At 36.2% G+C, this 22,847-nt stretch overlaps 1 protein-coding gene across 1 annotated transcript in view; it reads right to left on the minus strand.

The window, feature by feature from the left end:
- The window catches only part of PPP1R1C (protein phosphatase 1 regulatory inhibitor subunit 1C), a 123,721-nt gene extending 107,882 nt beyond the window's left edge, over positions 1-15,839 (minus strand). Inside the window, exons 1-2 of the mRNA XM_049615256.1 lie at positions 15,759-15,839; positions 14,036-14,096 (exon numbers count right to left, since the gene is read on the minus strand). Coding sequence (XP_049471213.1) covers positions 14,036-14,096; positions 15,759-15,839 — 142 coding nt within the window. The remainder of the gene's footprint in view (positions 1-14,035; positions 14,097-15,758) is intronic.
- Between the last annotated feature and the right edge of the window lie 7,008 nt (positions 15,840-22,847).

A 22,847-nucleotide genomic window follows, 5' to 3' on the forward strand; every position in this document is an offset into this window, starting at 1 on the left:
ACTGGGGCCAATGTAAATTATTTCAATGGTTTCCTTGTGTAAAAAGTGAGGGAAAGGAAGAATACGGTACAAGGTCCACTCAAATTATTTTTCTTGTAGTTACTAAGTTACGCTTACAAAGGAATCTTATATGCAAACCAGTCGAATGGATTTTTTAGGTAAAGTTGTGTAATTTTAAATGCTTTTGACAAGTAATGGACTGTTTGATTTTCAGTATTGGCTACAGGTTACTAACTATTTCCTGGTAGCTTATTGTTTAAAAAAGGAAATTGTTTAAGGGGAATTATTAGGTAAAATGTTTATTTCACAACTCAATGGAAATGAAAAGAAGACCTACCTCCTATTTATGGACTCATACATTAGTTAACATAGAAGGAAAGTACATAGCCATTCAGAGGGATAGATTGCTCCTATTTGAACTCTTGAACTCCCTTGCTGTTAGAAGAAAGCAACCAAACTGATAATACTACGTTTTCTACCATCACCATTTTACTGACATTTTAAAATCAGTTTCAATAATTTAAAGACAGCTAAAGAATAAAATTGGTCATTAAACAAAACCTACTGAGGCTTTATATTATCCTATAAAACATAAGAAATCCCCAAAATATTATTATTATGCAAAATGATCTATGTATCCGCAGTCACTAGCTGCCTATGGTGCTTAATTCAGAACATTTTCTATATGAAAATAATGAAACAAGCAGCTCAAGTCTTCTATTAAAATTTACTTTCTTCAATCCTTAGAACCTTATTCTGCAGCCCTGCTACCCAGAAAGGACTTACTAAAGCTTGAGAACACATGGAAGGGCCTTGTGACTCAATCTTTCTTCCTCTGACTCACATTAAAATGTATTAATTCTATAATCCATTCCTTCAGTGCATTACTAGGTGACAGAAAGTCATTGACAATCGTTTGGAGCAAATGAGTTAATGGATCCACTGACTTGTTACTTTTACTGGAATAAAGCCTTTCAGCCGGAGTGGCTAGTGAAGGTTTCACAGAGAAAGGGGGATTTGATCTTAGTCTAGGAGGATAAGAAAAACTACAGTAGATACAGATAAGAAGGGAAGATGACATTCTAGTGTACAAATCAGTCATTTTCAGAGTTAACTAGAATCCAAATGTAAACTGTTACCCTTCCAACTAAAGTTTTAAATCAAGAAGTGGTTTTTTTAAATAAATGAATTCATATAGGTAGGCAACCAGAAACATGAATAAATAACAGAATCCAACTATAAGAGTGGAATAATGGGTGAGATTTATTTTTCTGTTTGGCTATCTTTCTGATTATATAATAAAAAAAATCTGATGTTAGTAACTCTAAGAACTCTTATCTAATAAATTATCAAAGAAAAGAAAAAAGTGTAGTATGTCCTCTCCAAAGTGAACTCACTTACATTGGGATAGAAAGAAGTACATTCTGTTATTACATCAAACAGGATCTCACTTGGCTGAGCCACAATGAGGAATTTGCTTATAGTTACTTCCATGAGGAAGATAGAAATAAAATAGCAAGAGAATAATGTTGCTTATTTGTAGAAGGAAAAATATTATTATTGAAGTGGAAAGTGCATTAACCTGGGATAGATAACCTATGTTTAAATTTCAGACCTACTAACTTACTAGCTTCTTTAACCTTGAGCAGCTCACCTATCACCTTCCTTCTGTAAAATGAAGGTTATAATATTTATTTCACAGAGTTCTTGAGCATAAATATCATAGGTGAAAAATATGTTTTCAAAGTATAAAACTACCAAAAGGAAGATAAATTACTATTAATCTCTTTAAATTTGCCTTTGAGTTTATACGGGTTTTTAAAATTATTTGTAGCTTAGAAGTATTTGTCTTTTATGTCCTAAAGATATTTCAAAATATATTTGAATATGTTTTTTATACTGTAAGTGTCCTTATAAACAGTACAGCTGGTTTTTGCCTTGACTCCAATGATGGCTGTGAACCATGGAGCTAGCATATGAAAATATCTTTGTCTCCAAGACCTTAAGCAAAAAGGTGCCCTTCATTGGCTGAGTAAAGCGGGAATTCTGGGCTATTCACCAAGTAAAATGACCTGTGGCAGAATTTGAGATGAGCCATTTTAGCTCAATCATTCATGACATTTTACTTCACTGAAATGTGATGGTGAGTGGGTCTCTGGCATTATTTCCTGAAAACCTTTTAATCATTGGGGGCAAGTGGGCAGTGCTTAAGATCCATGAAGGGAAAGTGGATAATCCTTAGAGTACTTTGGAAACCAAATCCAGTCTGAGTCTCTCCTGCTTGATCTGAAATTCCTCCACATATGGAAAAGTTATTTTCAGTAGGAAGGTACCTATGGCAAATGAGCAAGTTTCCTGTATTCAGTTTTAGAGCCCTCAGCCAAAAATAAAGGAGGCAATAGAAAAGAAATTATAAAGCAGTAATGTTAACCATAATATAACACAATTTTCATTTTGTCTGTATATTTCTTTTCTTTAATTAAATCTCAGCCTTAGTACAATTATAAACAATTTAGGTAACAAAGATTCCATAGACTATGGAGGAAACAATTGACTTATTTAAGCAAGAAATAGGAATGATGTGTAAATGATATTTAAATATATGAGCTCCTCCTGGGAAGACCTCATGTGCCTTATCATAGCCAATTAAGAGCTTGGACAGGTAAATTATAGGATACAAATCAGAGCTCATAACAAATGAATTATGAAAAGTAAAGCTGCCCCAGTCCATCACCCGTTGTATAATTACATCTTCCAAAGCCTCTCACACAAGCCAGAGTGGAAAAAAAGCAAATTTACCACCAATAGTGTCGCTAGCATACATCATCTTACTTGATCCAGCAGGAAAACTAGTTTTGGAGTTACCATGCATGATGTGTGCTTCGTGGAATTAGAAACTAAGACAGCGTTTCACAGTCATGCCACGATTTGATTTTAAGTCATGCCACGTTCACTTATTCTAACATTAGGGCTCAGCTCTACACAAACTACCTCCCAGTGTTAAAGTCATGGAAAAGTGGTTTGGAAGCTACTGTACTTTATTTTGGAATAAAGCAATAACTGTCCTAGCCTGAGCAGAGGCAGTAAAAACATGGGGGATAGAGTCAACCTTCACAATAGAATCAACAGAAAAGCCATGGCTAGATTTAGGGGGCAGGTGGGGAGAGAGAGGTGTCAGAGGTGATTCCTAGGTTGTCATGGTTCAGATTAGAGGAATGGGGATACCATTAACATAATTGCTGAGGTTAAGAGTTTAAATGTTGATTTTAAATTGGATGACACATTTCAGCTAGACATTGACTTTTAGGTGGTAGCAGGAGGAGCTCACTTTTAATTTGTTATAATACTTCTTGTATTCACGAATTATGAAACTGGGAATACAAAATCTACCCAAATGAGAAGATAGTCTTAAAGCAATTAATATTCAATACATGTAACTTATTTTTAAATGCTCTTTTGATTTAAAAAATAGTCTCATCATTTAAATCCATAATTTCAATGTTTTTTTATTCATGGTTTTCCAAATATTATGATTAGTTTTTGATCTATTGGTTTTAAATCAAAGGATTAGGAATTTAAATAATTATTTTTAACTTTATTCCATTTATAAACTGAATTCACAAAGCTTTTCTAGATACTTTATTAGGTCCTGGCCTTTTTGTAAGTCAGATCACTTAGTGGAGGTGGATTTTATTACATGAATAAATTTCCTGTGATATTTGTATACACATAATTGGGTATTCAACTTATATGTGTGTGTGTGTGTGTGTGTGCGCACATGTATATCTGTGGATATGTTTCCTAATATTTCATTTTTTTGTCAGATAGCAAAGAAAGCATAAAATGATACTGCATTGAACCAAATTATTCTAAAAATTGAATTCTAAAATAAACATTTTTTTCAATTTTCATTTTGTGCATTCAGTTCCATTTTTACAAGCAAGTCAATATGTATTTATATGTAAAGAATGTGATTCTGAAAATTGTTTCCTATAAACGGTGGAAAATTACTCCCAGAGAATGAAAAAGGAAGGAAGGAAGGAAGGAAGGAAGGAAGGAAGGAAGGAAGAAAGAAGGTAGGTAGGAGGGAGGGAGGAGGAAGAAAAGCAACCCATTTCCTAGCTTTTCTTACTTTATATAGTACTTTTTCCTTAGCATTATTGCCAAGGTCAAACTGTAATTGTATTCTAACCAGACTGCCAATATATCTCCCTTTGATGATGCAGATTTGGCAACTTATTTGGCTTAACAAATTAGTTTTGTTAAGCACTATAATTGTCACTATATCAAATTACTCTGAGTGATACAAAGTCATTGAGTTAAATTCAAAGATAATCTTCTATCCACAGCACAGAGAAGACTCACAGATACAGATGTAACATTTCCCAGTATGGGCTTGGGGCCTCAGAAATACTGGGGAAGACCTGAAGGGAAGAAAGCAATGACCACAAACAGACGGGGAGTAGGAGATGAACTCTGAGGTCCCTACTTTGCAGCTGGAATATTTGCTTCAGGATATTCCTCTCTCTCTACCTCAGGCTTTCACAGGTTCCTTCTGAGCTCCAGGTAGACTGCTTTTCTAGTGTCAGGGACGATGTGTTACATCTGATCAAGTTCTTACAGTATAGAAGATAGGGTATAGTAACAATAATAAGAACTTTGAAAGGTACAATTTTAGGTAGCGTGGAGACTGACCACTTGGGCGCCCCTATCGCTCACAATGTTGTTTTTGTTTTGTTTTGTTTTGTTTTGTTTTGTTTTGTTTTCTTTCTTTCTGCGTATTTCTGTATGTTTCGTTTGAAAGACTTGAATGGAGCTTGTACCCTCCAAGTAGACCACAGTCCCCATCACAGTGTCCCACACAGAGCCTAGGTACTCATCTATGTCACCTGCCTGAGCCCTTGGGGTATTTCAATTCTGCTACCAAATTGTGTCTGGAATTTCTGGAACAGTTTCAGATCACAGTTTAGTGGAACTCAAGAGTAGAAAATGGTGGGAGAAAGGGGGGAAAAAGTCCCAAAGCTTGAAGGCTTGTTCCTGAGCAGTTCTAAAATAAACATGGAAATAACTCCTCTCTATTCATTACACAGCTTGGCTAGACTTTTTCATTAGAGGTTGTCAAGTACTACTAATTTACTATTTGCCTTAAATGTGACTATGAACTAGAAACAATTAGAGCTGTTAGTGACTTTTTCAGTCTTAAATTTGAAACTGAATGTGCCCTTAAACTCTCCAGAACAGCTGACGATGACATATGTAGCCCATATGTATTATTCTGCAGACACAAAAATGTACATCTACTTGTTCAGTGGACTCAGAATAGCCTTATTTCTAATGAATGTATTTTATATTTAGTGAAATACGGTAGTGTTGAAAAAAGAAACATGCATTTCAGAGCCACTTGAACCCAGCTTCCTCACTTAATGGGCCTTGGGAGGATAAGCCACTTCCCTAGGGTAAAGACAGGGAGGGAGTATACGGCCATCTGAGATCCATATCCAGACCTAAGTGATTCCAACATCTCTGCTTCTAAGTGCTATGTGCCTGCCTCCCCAAAATCAGAGTTGCCATTTATCAAGCACCTAGTCTTTATACTGTACTGTCTAATATTATAATTGAATTTCCCAAAATGTCCATGAGTAGACATTTCTGTGCCGAATTGAAATATATTTTGTATTTTTGCCACATGCTGTTGATTCCACTATCAATATACATGTATCAAATTATAGATGTCTCAGGTAGTTTTCTCCATGAGGGCAGAGATAGTGACTTAACCTGTTTTATTTCCGAGAGCAGCTAACACTGTGTCCTAATCAGAGTAAGTACCCAAAAAGTTTGATGCATTGCCATCGGATTTGAGGATCTGTTTTTTTTTTTAATCCATTTAAATTTAATAGCTCACCGGTATATAACATCTACTCAACTAGATATTCACTCTACTAGTTTAAGTAGATATAACTATTATACTAGTTTGAAATAAATAGTAGAATTTTAGTTCTGACCCTAGTCATTAAAAGCTTAAAGCCCTAAGATCAAAGTAAGTCATACAAATGCTTTGTAGATTAGTGAACATGAGAAATAAGTGCCTCTAGGTCTTGGCCAGAATTAATTTTACCCTGGTCTGAGCAGTTAGAATTTATATTATTACAATTGTATTCTGGTTCATGGAGATATATTATTTATTCTCTATTACCTAAATCGCATGTCCCTGGAGGATTTAGAATAAGGACTCAATAAATATTTATTGAATTGAATTGAATATATAATCCAATAAATAGCTTCAATAGTTGGAAGTGGGAAGAGAGTATTAGAATAAAAAAGCCAGACAATGGATGAAACCAGTCAGAGAAAATTTTTGAGATTTAAGTGAGTTTCATACTGTAATTTAAATAAAAGAAATTGTTGGAAAAGTTGGAGACTGATTTACACAAATGAGTCTGTCTAGACTAAGCCTTAAGATCTGGCAAAGGAACCAAAAGAAGGAACCAAAAAAAGAAAGCTTAGCCAAAATATGGCATTAGGATGGTGTATGGAAGGAAGTGAGAAGAAATGGAGTGGAAATAAATGTGAGCAATCAAATGAATGTTTGATAGATATCTCTGAAAGATTTTTATACTCAGTAATCAACCTTCTTTCAGTCCACATACCATTAGAATATGAATTTCATTTTTGGTCAAATGCAAATCTGCTACGAGGATCTCCACTGCTTTTTGTAACTTTACAGACGTCAGTACCTTGTTTTTTTAAAGAAAATTCTAAAGGACTAATATTTCAGGAAATTATATTTGTAAGCAAGACAACTCAGTTGGACAAATGTCACAGTATAAGATACATAACAATTCCCTAATTGTGTATTCTTATCCTGATGAATTAGGAGATGTGATACATCTTCTCTCTTGTCAAGAACTCCAACTCTTGAGGACACTGTTTGACATGGCCTAATGCAGTCGAAATCAGAAAGGAGCTAAGCCATCTTCCAATAAGAAATACAGGTTTTAGGAGAACATGGTGTTTCTCAGCAGGGGTATAATAATGCAGGGGGGTTGCATGTCTTCAGTATCTGCCTGGTTGCAGGCACTGTGCTATGCATTTCATTTTACTGAGAAAGGAGGAAACTGAGCCCGTGGAGGTTGACCATACACACAATGTCTCACCACCAGTAACTAACAAAACTGAGATTTGAACCCATGCCTTACTCCAGTCAGTGCTTTACCTACTACCAACACTGCATCTTTACATCATGCAAAAGTACCTCAGAGTTATTTTCATCTGCAGTATCCCTCCACAAGTAGGCAGACAGAAAACCAGAAAAATGAAATGAATTGACCCTACCATAATTCTCTCGTATTTCACTAAGGTATTTCTAATTAAAATCAACATAAAAAGTAAGCAAGATATGTTATTATTCAAAATAAGCAAAAGTAGTAATCTTGCTGAAATAAAATAGAACTATTTTGTAGTTTTATGATTTGCCCTTTAATTTTTTTCTTTAATTTAATTTGAAGATTATACTAGTTCCTTTGAATACTTAAAGTGTAGCAAACCTTGGCATTACTAAGAACTGGAACCTCATCCCTGGCTTATAGTTATTCTGACTGAATAGGCGATTTGGCTGCTGCACAGATTGAGTCTTTATGGGAAAACAAGTCAATCAGTTGTGCAGTACATGAATCTCTGAAAGCCACATGCATCACTTGTCTTTAAATCATTCAACATAGTTTGGCATTCAATAACTCATAGAAATAAATGCTGAGGAGAAAAAAAAGGCGAAATAAATGTTGAGACTTTTCTGAAAATTCCTTAGAAATTAATACCAGTTAACTCTTAAATAACCTTCAAACTTGGGCTTTTCTTTGTTTCATATTGCCATTCACAGTGAGAAGGCAAAATAAATGCTGAATAATCAACAAGGATTGTGTATCAGAATGATTTAAAATGACATTCCCACAGAAGATGAGAAAACAGAATGAAACAAAACTGTATGGACTGTGAATCCCTTTCAGCTCTTATTTGAGTGCATTTGATTGAAGGTCCTTGGAGGTGACAGGCACCACCAGGTATGGGGTTGATGATGTCTTACCCATCCTTAAGTCCCAGGAAAACCCTCAGTGGTATTCTTGGAGCTTGCACTCAAGGTGCCCATTGCCTTTTGACTACAAATCATTTATTTGGTAAAATAGAGGGTCTCCATGATAAAAGATTGTTTGCATATGAATGCCCCAACAACTGGATATAAATTTCCACTTTAACTTTGTTGACCCTGAAAAACCTCTCATTGGTCAGAGATTCCTGGGGCCCCCTATGTTAAATAACTCAGTCTCAGTCCAGCAATACTCTCTAGCTATCTATCTATCATCCACTGTCTCAGCATTATTAATCCAGAGCTTTCAAAACCTCATTAGGTATCTTAGTGTTGGAGTCTGAAAATGCAGGCTTCATTTAGAAAGTCATATGCTACATCCAGAATGGACTGTGGCTTCTTTCTCAGTCTGTGGAGCCAAAGAGCCTGATCAGTTGGCAACCCCAGTTCTCTCTACTGACTAGACTTACTGTCTTACTCTCTCAAGGTTGACGAGAGATAGTGTGATATTTAATTCATGTCTTAATTAATTTTCAGGATCCTCACCTATGTGAAAATGCTTTTGTTTTATTCTTCATTTCTAAGAATGTTTAAAGCCAAAAGCATCAAAGAGAAAGTCAATCTCGGGGCGCCTGGGTGGCTCCATCAGTTAAGCGTCTGACTTCAGCTCAAGTCATGATCTTGCGGTTTGTGAATTAGAGCCCGAGTCAGTCTCTGTGCTGACAGCTCAGAGTCTGGAGTCTGCTTCAGATTCTGTGTCTCCCTCTCTCTCTGTCCCTCCCCCATTCATGCTCTGTCTCTCTCAAAAATAAATAAACATTAAAAGATTTAAAAATAAAAAAGAGATTCAATCTCTCCAAAATTCAGCTGTGATAGAAAGTTCAATAAATATCCCCAGAAAACTATTACACATTGTAATTCTGGTCCCACTTTTTAGATGTACAACAAACTTTTAAATGATGCCAAAACCCTTGGGTACTTATCCAAACCTTCACTAAGCTCCAGACCTCTTATGGTTCACTCATGCATAATAGGCATCAGATCCGTTAAGTTTAATTGTATCTATATTGTCTCTGGTTAAAGTAAATGGGAGAGAATGAATGCCACAAACTTTAATATTCAGAAGGCCTAGGATGGCTTTTTACTGGAAGACCATCTCCAGCTCTGTCTCCAAAGGCCGAAAGACAAGGAAAATTTGGGTAGAATTCATTAAGGCCCTTATAGGGACTGAAAGTATTCAATTTAGGAAAGAAAATAATGAAGAATTCTTTTGTGTATTTAAAGAAGTGGGTAAATAAACTTTTATTGAAGAGCATGAACAAGGAGTTATTTTAGAATAAAGTGGGGGTATTACTCATGTTTGATGAAACTATTTTCTAACATCTAAAATTACTGGATCTGGAATTGAAAAGTAGGGGTAATTATAGATTTTTCTTTGACATATACAAAATAAAACAAGTCTCAGGGACTTGGGTTGATTTATGCATCTTTCACAAAGATGTGTGGTTAGATTAGGTATTTTCTGAAGTTCTTTTCAATTCTAGATTTCTGATTGTGGTAGCCAAATATACAGTTTTGTCATAGGTCTACTTAAAGTAATGTTTAAGTAAATCTAGAAATGTGATGAAATAAATTGCAGAAAATGGCATTGCCATTTACTTCTAAATGGAGAGGATTTGTGTGTATTCCTTTAAGTAAAAACATAGAAACCAAACCAGTTAACTACAGATCATACAAGAGTAAAAGCAAACAGCACACAGTATAAGAGCAATGAAGCTCTGCTGTATAGCCTCTGAGAGCTCATCATAAATATTCCCTTAATCGGAAGGTGAGCTGAAAATAGAGAAAAATAAGCAGTTTGTTGCAAGGTCATTCACACTAACAGCCCCAGAAAACATTTGGAAAAATGAAATTTGTCTTTGGTGCTTTTCTACTTTACATCTTAAGCTTCAAGTATCTTTTTACTTCCATCTGGCTCTTCAGAGTCATTCCTAGCAGCAAACGCATAGTTTCTGCTCCCTTTATCATAAAGACACACCCTTTGTTATTAAATTGTTTCAGGTATGATGACTTCAACGCAAATTTTTTAGTGATATTTCCCATTATTTTGAGTTAAATTATGGTTTATGTATGCCCAAGGATGACATATCCTAAATAGGTTATGTGTCTGTTTCCATAGTGCTTCACTGCTGAGAATTCTGGGCCATTGGTTAGAAAAGGACTAAGGAGACATTTTGCTGTGCCTGAAATCCTACCAATCACATGCCTACCTCATCTATGTGTTTTGACCAGCATAGATGAACTAGCAAACCAACAATCTGGATTTACATGTTCAAATATCTTTCTCTTTTATTTCCCCTTTATCAGATATAAACAATGCATATGTTTTTCTGAATCTAAAAGCAAATCAGGGACATTGAGTGGCTCAATCAGTTAAGTGTCCTACTCTTGATTTTGGCTCAGGTCATGATCTCAAGGTTCATGAAATTGAACCCTGTGTTGGGCTCTAAGCTGACAGTGTGGAGTCTACTTGGGATTCTTTCTCTCTCCCTCTCTCTCTGCCCCGCCTTGCTCATGCACTTTCTCTCTCTCTCTCTCTCTCTCTCAAAATAAATAAACATTTTTTAAAAAGCAAATAATTGTTTCAAATACTTTTTAACTATTTCTGCAAACTCCAGGAAAGATTTAAAAAAAAGGAAGTTATGTTTAATTCATTTAACAGTGATTATAATATACCTGTCTCATTGTATGAATTGGGAGGGTTTGTTAATTATGTCTCTCTAATGGAAAATTTAATTTTCTTTGCTACATTAATTGGAAATAAATATTTTTGGGGATTTTAATTTTAAACAGCATTAATGACAGATGATTCCAAGAACATTCAGTTATTTCCTGGGGAATCTCAGTAAAATTGAAGAGATTTGTTTATCTTACCAGGATTTAGTGCTGCGCACAATTTGTATTTGTCACAGCACATATTGCTTTTTAGGGCTAAAAGAAGCAATTGCTTTAGGAAGGTCATTTAACACTTGAGGTTTTTGTTGTTGCTGTTATTTTGCTTTGTTTTGTTTGATAGGGAATGGTCAGATAATATATGGAACATAAAGAATTGTTGGGTTGGGCAGAAATATTTAGTATAGAGGAGATTATGAAAATTCTATTCTTAACTTTTAAATATCCCATGCAAAGGTTGTATCCCAGAGCACATCAACTAATAACACCTAATATTTGTTGCACTTTGCAGTTTTTAAGCTGTGTTCACAATAAGTCAATCATTACAACAACCTTGTAAAGTAGAAAGGATGAATATTATCTCTGTTTTATAGATGAGACCATAAAGTTTGGAGATGTTGTTCCTTACCCAACCAAGACCACACGGATAATAAAGATTAGTATCCAAGTTTGGTTTGGTTCAATGTGGTATTTGTTCTTTTGTTGCCATTGTTTTGTTAGGTCCTTAGATTTATTTCTTTAGTAATCATGGTTCTAGATCATTTTTTACTGGGGAAGCTATATAAGTGATTTTTTTTTTTTCCTGCAGGAACCCAAGTCCAAAAATCTCTGCTTGCCATACACATTGCTATACACAGGCATAGGCTGATGGGTCTCTCCTAAACTGTTCTGATTTCCAAAAGGATGAAGATGCAAGGAGATGACATTACTAAAATGACTTGGTTCTCGGTGCGATGCTATTTGCATCTAAGTTCTGCTGCAATGCTGCTTAAAAACGTGGAGAAGTATGGAGTCAATAAGGGAAATAGGACAATGCCATCTCATGATTAGGAGATCTGGTAAGAAAAAAATTTCTAGAGAAAATCTAAATATGATTCACAGGGATATTTAAGTATAATTCTAATTTGCTAAATGTAGTGGTCTAGACAGAAGGTTTGTTTAAAGTTTAGGTTCGCTTGTCAATAGGGCCTCAAGTCTGGTCCCATTTACAGAGAATTCATACTGAAATGCAAACTGAAATTTGTAGGGCCAGCATCATGCAGTAGAAAATGCATGGGCTTTAGAATGACCTTTATCTGAGTTTGTCTGTATAATCTGACTCTTATAGTGGAGTAACTTCCGCAGAAATTACTTTACCTCTCTGCTACTTACTTTCCTCATCTGTAAATGGCACATATTTGGCTTTTAAAAAACATGAATTCCTATTCTGGGGGCTTGAATGAGAGCCACAAGGGTCGTTTACGTGGCTTCACTGTGTTCAAACAGTAGCAATACCCGTAGCAGAACACTTAAAAATCAAGCTGGGCAGTACCTTTTAAGGATGACTAGGGAGTTAAGTTCTAGGACATTGTGGAAAAATTGCCACTGTAAGCAAAGACAGTGGTGGAAACTTGCTGTAAAATTACCTTCAATCTGAGATTTTAGTATTATGTTGACTTTCTTGTATTTATTTATGAACTATAAATGCAAACTATTTGCACCTCTTATTAAACCAAAATAAGTTAACATTTATTAAGTGAGATAATATATTTGAAAATAATTTTTGTAAGTTTATTTATTTATTTTGAGAAATAGAGAGCAAGTGCGGGAGGGGCAGAGAGAGAGAGAGACAGAATCCCAAGCAGGCTCCGCACTGCCCATGCAGAGCCTGATGTGGAGCTCGAACACATGAAACTGTGAGATCCTGACCTGAGGCAAAACCAAGAGTTGGACGCTTAACTGACTGAGCCACCCAGCCATCCCTGAAAATAATTTTTTTTTTAATTTTTTTTTTCAACGTTTTTTATTTATTTTTGGGACAGAGAGAGACAGAGCATGAACGGGGGAGGGGCAGAGAGAGAGGGAGACACAGAATCGGAAACAGGCTCCAGGCTCCGAGCCATCAGTCCAGAGCCTGACGCGGGGCTCGAAATCACGGACCGCGAGATCGTGACCTGGCTGAAGTCGGACGCTTAACCGACTGCGCCACCCAGGCGCCCCAATAATTTTTAAGTGCTATAGCACCTTAAGGAAGAAGAAATAGAAAAAAAAATCCTATTTTCATCAGTAATATTTTTGCTTTGGTTTCCCATTAGCTGAAGACCTTCTTGTATTTAGGCTCAATGATATATATTCTATTACAGCTTCACTTTCATATGTATGCTTCTCTAATTAGAAAGGAATCTGAAAAAAATCAAAGACTGTTTTGCCTTGGTATTCTTAAAATAACTGAGCTTAGACTTACTATGTTTCTACTCTTCAAACTCCGTTTGTCCACCTGTATTATTTAGACCTGCAAAAACCCAACACCAAGTCCTGCCTGTGTACAAATTAATGCCATGACCTCTGCTGTCTTGTTTACATTTCTAGAAACAGCACTTAAATGTGTGATTAAAATCATGTCCGTTCAGTAAGTAACTAATAATGTTTGCATCTTGAAGATCACAGTCATTTATCAGGAATAAGGCAGCTTTACTTTTTTACAGGAAATAGAAAGCAAAACCTCAACAAATGGATGCAACCCTTCAGAATGGCTCTCAAATGGGCAGTGCTGAAAATTGATCTGGTTACTTGTCAATTGCATTATTCAGACATGACATCAGAAACAAAGCTGTAGCCAGTGCTAGCTCATTGCCCAGCCCATGACAACCTTTCATAAATAAAAAACCTACTCTGTAAAGATAGAAGCATCTCTTGGACTGTAAATTGAGCTTTGAAACCTAATTAAACAACTTTCCACCAGCCGCATTAATAAGCTCTGAACCAGACTCTACATAAACAACAAAACACTTTATAGCATATCATCACAAATGTGTCATTATCTAGAGGAAAAGCAGACTGTTGACTGAGATAGTTCCTATATTTATTTCTGATTTTGCTTATGATCCATTTTATAGACTAGCTCGTTAGATTATAATTGGCTGAAATCCTAAATTGAAATCTTTTGGCAATGACACACTCTTTCATGTTCTTCAAACAATTCTGGTCTGTCCCATCAGTGCAAAAGACATCATGCTTCTTTACCTGGGGGATTATGTTCATTGAGAATCACAAGTGATGCTGGTGTAGGTCTTCTTTTTCTGATCTGTAAACAAAAAAGGCCCAGCTGAGGTCAGTGAGAATCAGACACTGCCCCCGGTTACTCTACAGCTTGCAAAGCTATCCCATCCTCATCTTTTCCCAATATATAAAAAAAAAAAAAAAAAAAAAATGCAAACTTGGGGAGAGCACACAGTAGGTTCTCACTATTGGGAATTATAGAAAGACAGATAATAGAACAGTCAGGTTGTAGTATTACCTTCTTTGATCTAAAAAGGTACCTTTCCACAGAAAAGAAATAGTTGTATATGATCCAGTGATGCCACTAGAATAGTATGCAGTGTAGGTAGGAGGATGACTTTCAGTGGCTCTCTTGGAGCCTCATAATATTGATGATGCTTTCGAGATTCATTGTCCTTATTCTTAAGCAGAGTAAAGACACTTGCAAAACTTAAATTTCTAGCAGGTTAAATTTAACAGCATTAGTTCTTAATTTCAATTAATAAGGCTTTCTTATTTTCTAGTAAAATATTTAGGACAAATAAAGAATGAGTATGGATTTTATGAGAGTAATTAATTTAAAACTAATAGGTTTGATGTAGGTTTTTTTCTTAGTTAAGAGTTACAGAAGCATATTAAGATTAGAATTTCTAACGTGCTCTTGATTTCTTAAACATACAGGTAAACTCTTAAAGTCTATGTCAGTAGAACAGAAGATAAAATTTACCAATGACATTTTGTCCAGGACAGAACCAGTGTCCCATTCAACATAGATACATGTTCAAGGTTATGTTTATCTGGATGATCTACTTCAGGTTATCAAAATATCCTAGAAAGTTATAAGCCCCAGGTTCAGTAATCATTTTTAAGACTTTGTATAAAGTATTTGTAAAAGGATTCAGGGATAATTTAGACTTTAAGAAATTAATGAATTAGATTGATGACCCCATAAATTGTATCTGCTTTTGCCCCCCTACTGTTGTAATTTTACCACAAATGGTCTTTTAAGTGGTTCCATTGCATCAAGAGTCTAAGTAAATCCGAATATGAAAGGTGATACATGTAAATCAATCTTACATGAAAGAGAGAGACAGAGAAATATAGAAATATAGATACATAGATATATTAGACATAGAAAAGGAATCTGGTAAATCTTTGCTACTATTTAATATCTGAATAAAATGTGTTAAATTATACATACACCTACAAATCCTGTCTATCGTGTATTACATATAATTACTGCTTTGAATATATAATGAAAAGTCTTTAAAAAATATTAACCCTATAATCTGAAATTATTGCAAGGTTTAATGTTTTCATTGTTAAATGAATCTTTTTTATTTTATAAATAATGAAATAAAAGATTGCTAATTCTGAGAATTTTTAAAGTTTCTCTGAATGTTAAACATGTTAATTTAGTAAGCAAAAGCAAACAGATTTCTGGATCCAAATCTGAATCACTAATATAAGCATTTTTCTCCTTAACTGGGGCTAATTTTTTATCACACGAAGTGCTGCATTTTAGCCAATAGGTCACCCAATGCAACTCAAATACAAGTGCCATATGGAAACCAACTTATTTCTTGTTCACATAGCGTGGAACGTCACAACGAGGCAGATTCAAGAAGCAGAAAAGCTTTTGGTTAATAAGAACCTATGTCCATGTTACCTTAGATACAGGAACTGGTCCCCACCCAACCCCACCTACCTGCTCTGCTGCTTCAGGAGCAATCTGACTCTGGAATAAAGGCACAGCAAATTGTATCTTTTTGGGACTGTTGGGCTCCATGATAATGATGAGAATTAGAGACGTGAAGGGCTCAGAAAGACTAACCCCAGGTGATGTCTGGGATGTCTTTCCTCAGGCACACTCCACCCAGCCACACAGGGCACTTCGTAATAAATAGCTGTAATTCCAGAGCGAGCAAGTGAAGATGCGGAGGTCTGAGTAAATCCCTTCTTCAACTCCGCAGTGATGGCTGGCTTGCCTGTTCCCCCACCAATCCCTTGGAACCTCTCAGCACAATACAGAAAGGAACAATAAGCTAATTGTGTGCTTCTTCACTAATACACATGCCAAGCATTCACTCAGCAGCTAATTGAAAATGCAATGCTAGCCTTGAAGGACCCGCTGCCCTGGGATTTGAAAGAAAGGCTCTATCCACTGTACATTACTAACCGGCTGCTCAAAAGTGCAATGTAAGCTCCCTCTGAGTATTGCAGGGATGGGCCATTCATTATTGATGAACATAAAGCAGGAAGTTTATACGGTTGGGGGCAGGGTTTGGGTATGAAATCATTTCATTTCTCTTGTAGCAACTTGTAAGTCAGACACCTTTGCCATTTCACATTCAGCCACCAAACTGATGAATGGTCACAGACAGTAAGCCACAACCAATAATATCAGGTATATTTACGCTGTGAGATCTGGTTAGGTAAGACTGACCATGGGAAGCCCACTATCTGTGGTATAGTAAGGACACTGTCGTCCCGGACTGAGCAGATTTTAGTTCAAGTTCCATCTCTACCATTAATAAGCTCTGTGCCCTGAGGCAAATCACAGGCTATGTCTAGGCCCCCCAAACCTTCATCAGAAAAACGATGAGATCAGACTCGGTGACCTTTAAGCTCCTGTTCTGTTCCAGCATTCTATAATTGTAGTTCACAGTTTCATTAGATTGGAAAGTATTGGACAGCTAAATTTAGCAAATAGCTTGAAAGTCACTGCTGCTGTAATGACCTCTATTTCATTTCCTGGTGGAGCCAGTTATATCCTCTGATTTGGAAGAATACAGAAGTGACTAGAAAACATTAGTGTCAACCTAATGATCCATCATTGTGGTTTATTGTCAATAGTGGGGATATATGTAAAGAAAAGGACTTGAAAAAAAAAAGCATAAAAGGGGTTATCTCCAGAATGATAGAGGATAATGGTCATGGTGGGTAGTGGTGAAGGTAGAGGGAGACAGTGGCCTGATCTCCACATCTGTTAATATCTAAGGGGAGGCAGCAGCATAGCTAGATGGCCTTCCTGCGTTCAACTCCATTTGTGAAGGTAGCCTGAAAACGAAGCTGTTTAAATGCAAGAGAGAACTTGAGTACTCCACTTTCTTATTTGAAAGATTTTGCTTGATGAACATTAGATTTTTAATATGTTTTTGCATTTATATAATACATTTAGACACTGAATATTATACCAGGCACTTACAAATGAGGTTTTCTTTCTTTTGCTTAAATTCTGAGTCCATACTAGGAATCCATCTTAATGATTGAAGTATGTGGTGTTCTGTTGAAGGAATATGGAAAGTAGTATGCATTATTCAAGTAGTTTTCTATACCCACTAGGGGAAAAAGCAAATGAAGATGTGGATGTGAAAGCACTTTCAGTCAGAGAACAGTGCTGACCAGCAAGACATCTTGTGATGCACTCATCCTTGCAGTGTCAAAGGGAAACTTAGAAATTACATTTTGTGTTACCGTTTACAAAGTCCCGGAGTGGAACCGGAATCAATATCATTAATGAAGTAAATTTCTCTATTTCTTCAAATTATACAAAAGGAAAACAAGACAGTATTTCCAGTGAATAATCAATCCAGAACTTCACTTTGCAGAGTAATTTCGAGCATGCACTTGGCAGCCTTGGGTTCAAACCCTGGCTCTGCTACTTACTCAGTTTATCAACTTGGCAGGAAGAGAACTTTCTTCTTGTGAGTTTTAGATGAATTAATTCTTTAGAAGAGCTCATTGTAAGGCCAGTACATGATAACTACTCAGAGAGCTAGTATTTTTTTTAAACTAGACTTCAAAAGACTTGAAGATGTACGTTCTTAATCTGAATTTACTAGGCTCTCTGCCTATTTGGAATATTTTGATACCAATCAGAACACTAGCTGATAAAGTAAAATTTATTTCTATCCACAGAGGGTCTAGACTCATCTTTGTGTTCCCAAAGCACTCAGCTTAACCACTAAGTATAATAATTACCAGTTTATCTTTTCTGTTTAGCATTTCACAATGTCACTCATTCACATAGTGCATATTTATTGAGTAGATAGTACATCTACTCCATGCCAGGCCTTTTGCTATGGCATTAGAAAAGAAACTGTGTTAAAAGATCCTTGGGGTCCTTTTCAAGCTAAATTGCTATTTCAAGTATCACTTAAAATGCAACTTAAATTTGATATAATCAAAAACTTTAATATGTTTATGTGGGCAGTATAGTTATACTAAATATTAGGTGTACATTTTTTTCTCCCTGTTAAGAGATAATAGTAATAGCCTACCCTTACATAACACTTAGCACATGCCAGGTGCTATATGAAGTGCTTTATCTGCACTAATTTATTTAATACTCATAATCCTTTCAGGCAAATATTATCGCTGTCCTCATTTTTAATTTAAAATGAAGAAACAGAATCAGAGAATTTAGGTAATTTGCCCAAAGTCATCTGGCAGAAACAGGATTCAAATGCAATCAATTTTGCCTAGAGCCTGGGCTTTAATCAGATGGCTGCTATTCTATAAGGGCCTACAGAGAGGGTTGTGGAAGGTACCAGAACCTACAATGGTTAGATGTTCTACCGGTTCAAGTTCCATGGTAAGACATCTTAAGATGACATGGCATATGAATAAAAGGAAAGAAAGTAGCATGATTATAGGATCCTAGTAATCAAGATCTTACATTTCATGTTAGATATCAGAATAAAATGGAAACTCTAGAGTTGGGGGTTTTGTCACCAAGCTGACTTGAAAGAAGACAGTTTTACTTTCTCTCTCTCTCTCTTTTAAAGTAATGGGTTCTATCATTAAAGATTAAAAATGCCTCTAGAACAAGCAATAACTGTAGTCTTTCTTCAAGATAAGTGATACTGTGAATAAAGAAGGTAGTACATTAGGAGAATAGTCCATTAGGCCTTCCTAATTTTACTTTATAATCTCTGACCCTATTTTCCACAGCCCCTTCAGGCTGCACTTGACCCCACAGCCAGCTTTTCTGTGGCCTCCCCTACCTTCCTGGGAAGCTTTCCTGCCCTCCCTCCTTTTCTCCAAATTGAATTCATCCTCTGACTGCACTTCTTTAGGATGTCACCCTCAGATTCTCCAGATAAGATGCATCACTCCTTTCATTCTTCTCCTAGTATTTACTTATATGTACTTTTATGTTATTCTACAACGTCCTATGTGTTCCTTCAGCCTCCCCTCCTACACTGCAAACCCTTTTCTGTTCTATCTTAAACATATCCAGAAAAGCATAAGGTTGGCCAGGTAGTAGTTACCAAATAATTCTACTTAGGAATCTCCTATCTGATATTGTCAGGAAATGAGATGTTTCAATATAGTGAATTTTCCCCAAGACTACAGTTCAACCTTTTAAGCACCACGCCAGGCTTTTATTTTGATATTTTAAGTGGACACTTAAAACATATTCAGGGGCTCCTGGGTGACTCAGTCGGGTAAGCATCCGACTTCAGCTCAGGTCACGATCTCATGCTTTGTGGGTCCAAGCCCCGCATCAGGCTTCATGCTGACAGCTTGGGGCCCGGAGCCTGTCTCGGATTCTGTGTCTCCCTGTCTTTCTGTCCCTTCCCCACGCATCCTCTGTCTGTCTCTCTCTCTCAAAAATAAATAAATATTAAAAAAAAAAACATATTCAGTATTTTCATGCCTTTTAAAAGAGTATGTATCAACCACAATTTGTCTTTTTTCGTTCATAGCATTCATATAAACCTCAGTTGTACTCGCATATACAAAGATGCCATCTGAAGCTATTGGTATTCCTTGTTACCCTAATTGGTTCCAAATTCCATAGATATATAGTTCTATGACTGTTCTGGAGTTTTTCTTTATCTGATGATTTCCAGTAGACATTTATAAATTGTCACTTGTCTTAGTCTGTTCAGGCGGCTGTAAAAAATACTAGAGACAAGGTGCCTTATAAATAACAGACATTTATTTCTCACAGTTCTGGAGTCTGGGAAGTCCCAGATCATGGGGCCAGCAGATTTGGTGACTGGTGAGGACCCACCTCCTAGACAGCTGTCTTTTCACTGTGTCCTCACCTTGCTGAAAGGGCAAGGAATTTCTCCAGAGCCTCTTACATAAGGACAATAGTCCCATTAATAAGGGCTCTACTCTCATGACCTCACTTCTCAAAGGCCCCACTTCCTAATACCATCACCTTACCAATTAGGATTTCAACATATGGATTTGGAGGGAACATAAGCATTCAGTCCATTGCATTCACCTGACATATAACAAATGCTTTATTTTTGGAAAGAGGAAAGAAAAGGAAAGGGTAGGGAAGAGAAGGGAAGGGAGAGGAGAGGAGAGAAAAAGGTTTGCTAAGAAAATAAAACAATTTTAAAAATTTTTAATGTACTTCCTATTCAAAGTTCTGTTTCAGATGTCTTGATTTCACAAATCTTGAGATATTTTATTTAACATTCAGATGGCTATCACCAAAAACAAAAGCAAATATTTATTGCACATGTTTATAAATATATAGGATTACATTAAATGCTGAAAATACCATAATGAACAAAAGCAGGCAACATATCGAAGTGTGTAGATACATATTAGTTGGTAAGGTTTATAGCCCTGATATAATGGTTTTCAACCTCATGTGTTCAACACTTTGACGATGGCAGGCATATATGAGATGCACTGCCTTCCCTCCTTCAGCTCTAGCTGTAACTTTATTCACTTCTTCCATTAAAGAAAGCCTATCATAATGCAAGCAAGAATGACATTATTATTGGGATCATGTAGAATAATCTTGATTATTTTTTTTAAATTTTTTTAACATTCATATTTTGAGAGACAGAGCATGAATGAGGGAGGGGCAGAGAGAGAGGGAGACAGAATCCAGAGAAGGCTCCAGGCTCTGAACTGACAGCACAGAGCCCAACGCGGGCCTCGAACTCAGAGACCATGAGATCATGACCTGAGCTGAAGTTGGACGCTTAACCAACTGAGCCACCCAGGGGCCCCTCTTGATTATTTTTAATGAAAATAGATGGAGAATTCCCAAACTTTGAATATTGTTTTAACAAATTACTAGTAAAGCACCGATACCTAATAGAGACAAATATGTGCCTCTGTAAAATGTGGTCGATACCACTAATCTAAATGAAATGGACCACTGTCTCCCAATACCTATTTAAATTAAATTTCTCCCAGAGAAATCATTAATCATATTAATTCCTTCAGAACATCTTTTAAATTCACCCATGCCATTTTAAATATTATATTTTGGGGTGCCTGGGTAGCTCAGTAAGTTAAGCATCCAACTTCGGCTCAAGTCATGATCTCACGGTTCTTGAGTTTGAGCCCCATATCAGGCTCTGTGCTGACAGCTCAGAACCTGGAGCCTCCTTCGGATTCTGTGTCTCCCTCTCTCTCTCCCTGCCTGCCCCCCCCCCCCTGCCCCCCTCTGCTTGTGCTCTATCTCTCTTTCAAAAATAAATAAACATGCAAAATTTTTCTTAAAATATTATATAATTTTTTTTCAAATTCTACACTTAAAAGAAGACTCCTGAGATTAAGCTCACTATATTGCAATCTTATAATAAAATCTGAACTCCACACTACTTAACTATAGAAATGTACTTGCAATCACTCTTGTGCTTAAAGGCTGACATCATTGATACATTCTTTCATTTATTTAGTGCCTGCCATATTCCTTAAAACTGTTCCTTAATTGCTTTATGTTTGCATGTTTTTATCTTCACTTCCTCTAACTTAAATTTTGATTTACTCTGGGATCCTCATATCAATTAATGCAGTTTTTACAATATGTGTTGAACTGAAGAATCGCTACTGTGTTGTTTAATGTATAATATTTTCCTGATCATCACTCAATTGTTTCATCTCTATTCTTGTTGAGGCAGGTTCACTAAAGAAAATCAGAAGCTCATGAAGGGTTTTCAGCAAGTGCATAACATGAGGCTAGAGCAGTAAGTTCACCTGAGAGAAAGGGAACTCTAGGGATTTGTAGAGCTGGGGCCTCATCTGAAGGACTATGGGATTTTGTTCATGCCACTCTTAAGGAAGCAATTTACTCAGGCAAAGGAACGGCATGCAAAGATAGAGTCAGTCACAGCTTGGTGTGGACCATGGGACCTCTGAAATGTCAGGCCAGGTGAAATATTAAGAAGATTTTTAGCTCAGGTCCAGGAAAGGCACAGGAGTAATGGGAAGAAGAGTTGGAATCCATTCTTGGTTCTCTTCATATCCATCCCCTTTTTCATTTGTTTTGGTAACTTTCACTTTCATTCATTTCCATGGCTTAATTTTATTCTTCCCCTGCCTTTTATTTGGAGGAGATGATTATTATATGAACTATAGAAATTGTAATTCTTGAATTTACATAAAAATGTATTAATTTATAAAATATTTTCATAAATATTATTCATTCATCCAACAACTATGTATTGAGCATCCTATTCTATGCCAAACACTGGGACATAAACATGAGCAAGATAAAGTCTCAACCTTCAGAGAACTTATAGGTAACAGAAGAAAGCAAAATCCTAAACAAGTGAGCAGCATAGAGCTAAAGATGCTATGATAGAAAGAGGTAATAGGAAATAGAAAAGAGACCTTGGTAGGAAGTTGATGGGTGACTCTGGGTCACAAATAGTTTTTATTTGCCTACACATAATTTTTTTTTAATTGAGATGACATTTTAAGACAAATAAAAATAAAAGATATCCAGCTTCCCTTAAAATAGATAGAAGGCTGGGCTCTCATATCCACAAGGTTACAATCAACTCCAGCTACCTTCTGTAAGCATGGC

This window comes from Panthera uncia, assembly GCF_023721935.1.
Source record: "Panthera uncia isolate 11264 chromosome C1 unlocalized genomic scaffold, Puncia_PCG_1.0 HiC_scaffold_3, whole genome shotgun sequence".
NCBI lineage: Eukaryota > Metazoa > Chordata > Mammalia > Carnivora > Felidae > Panthera > Panthera uncia.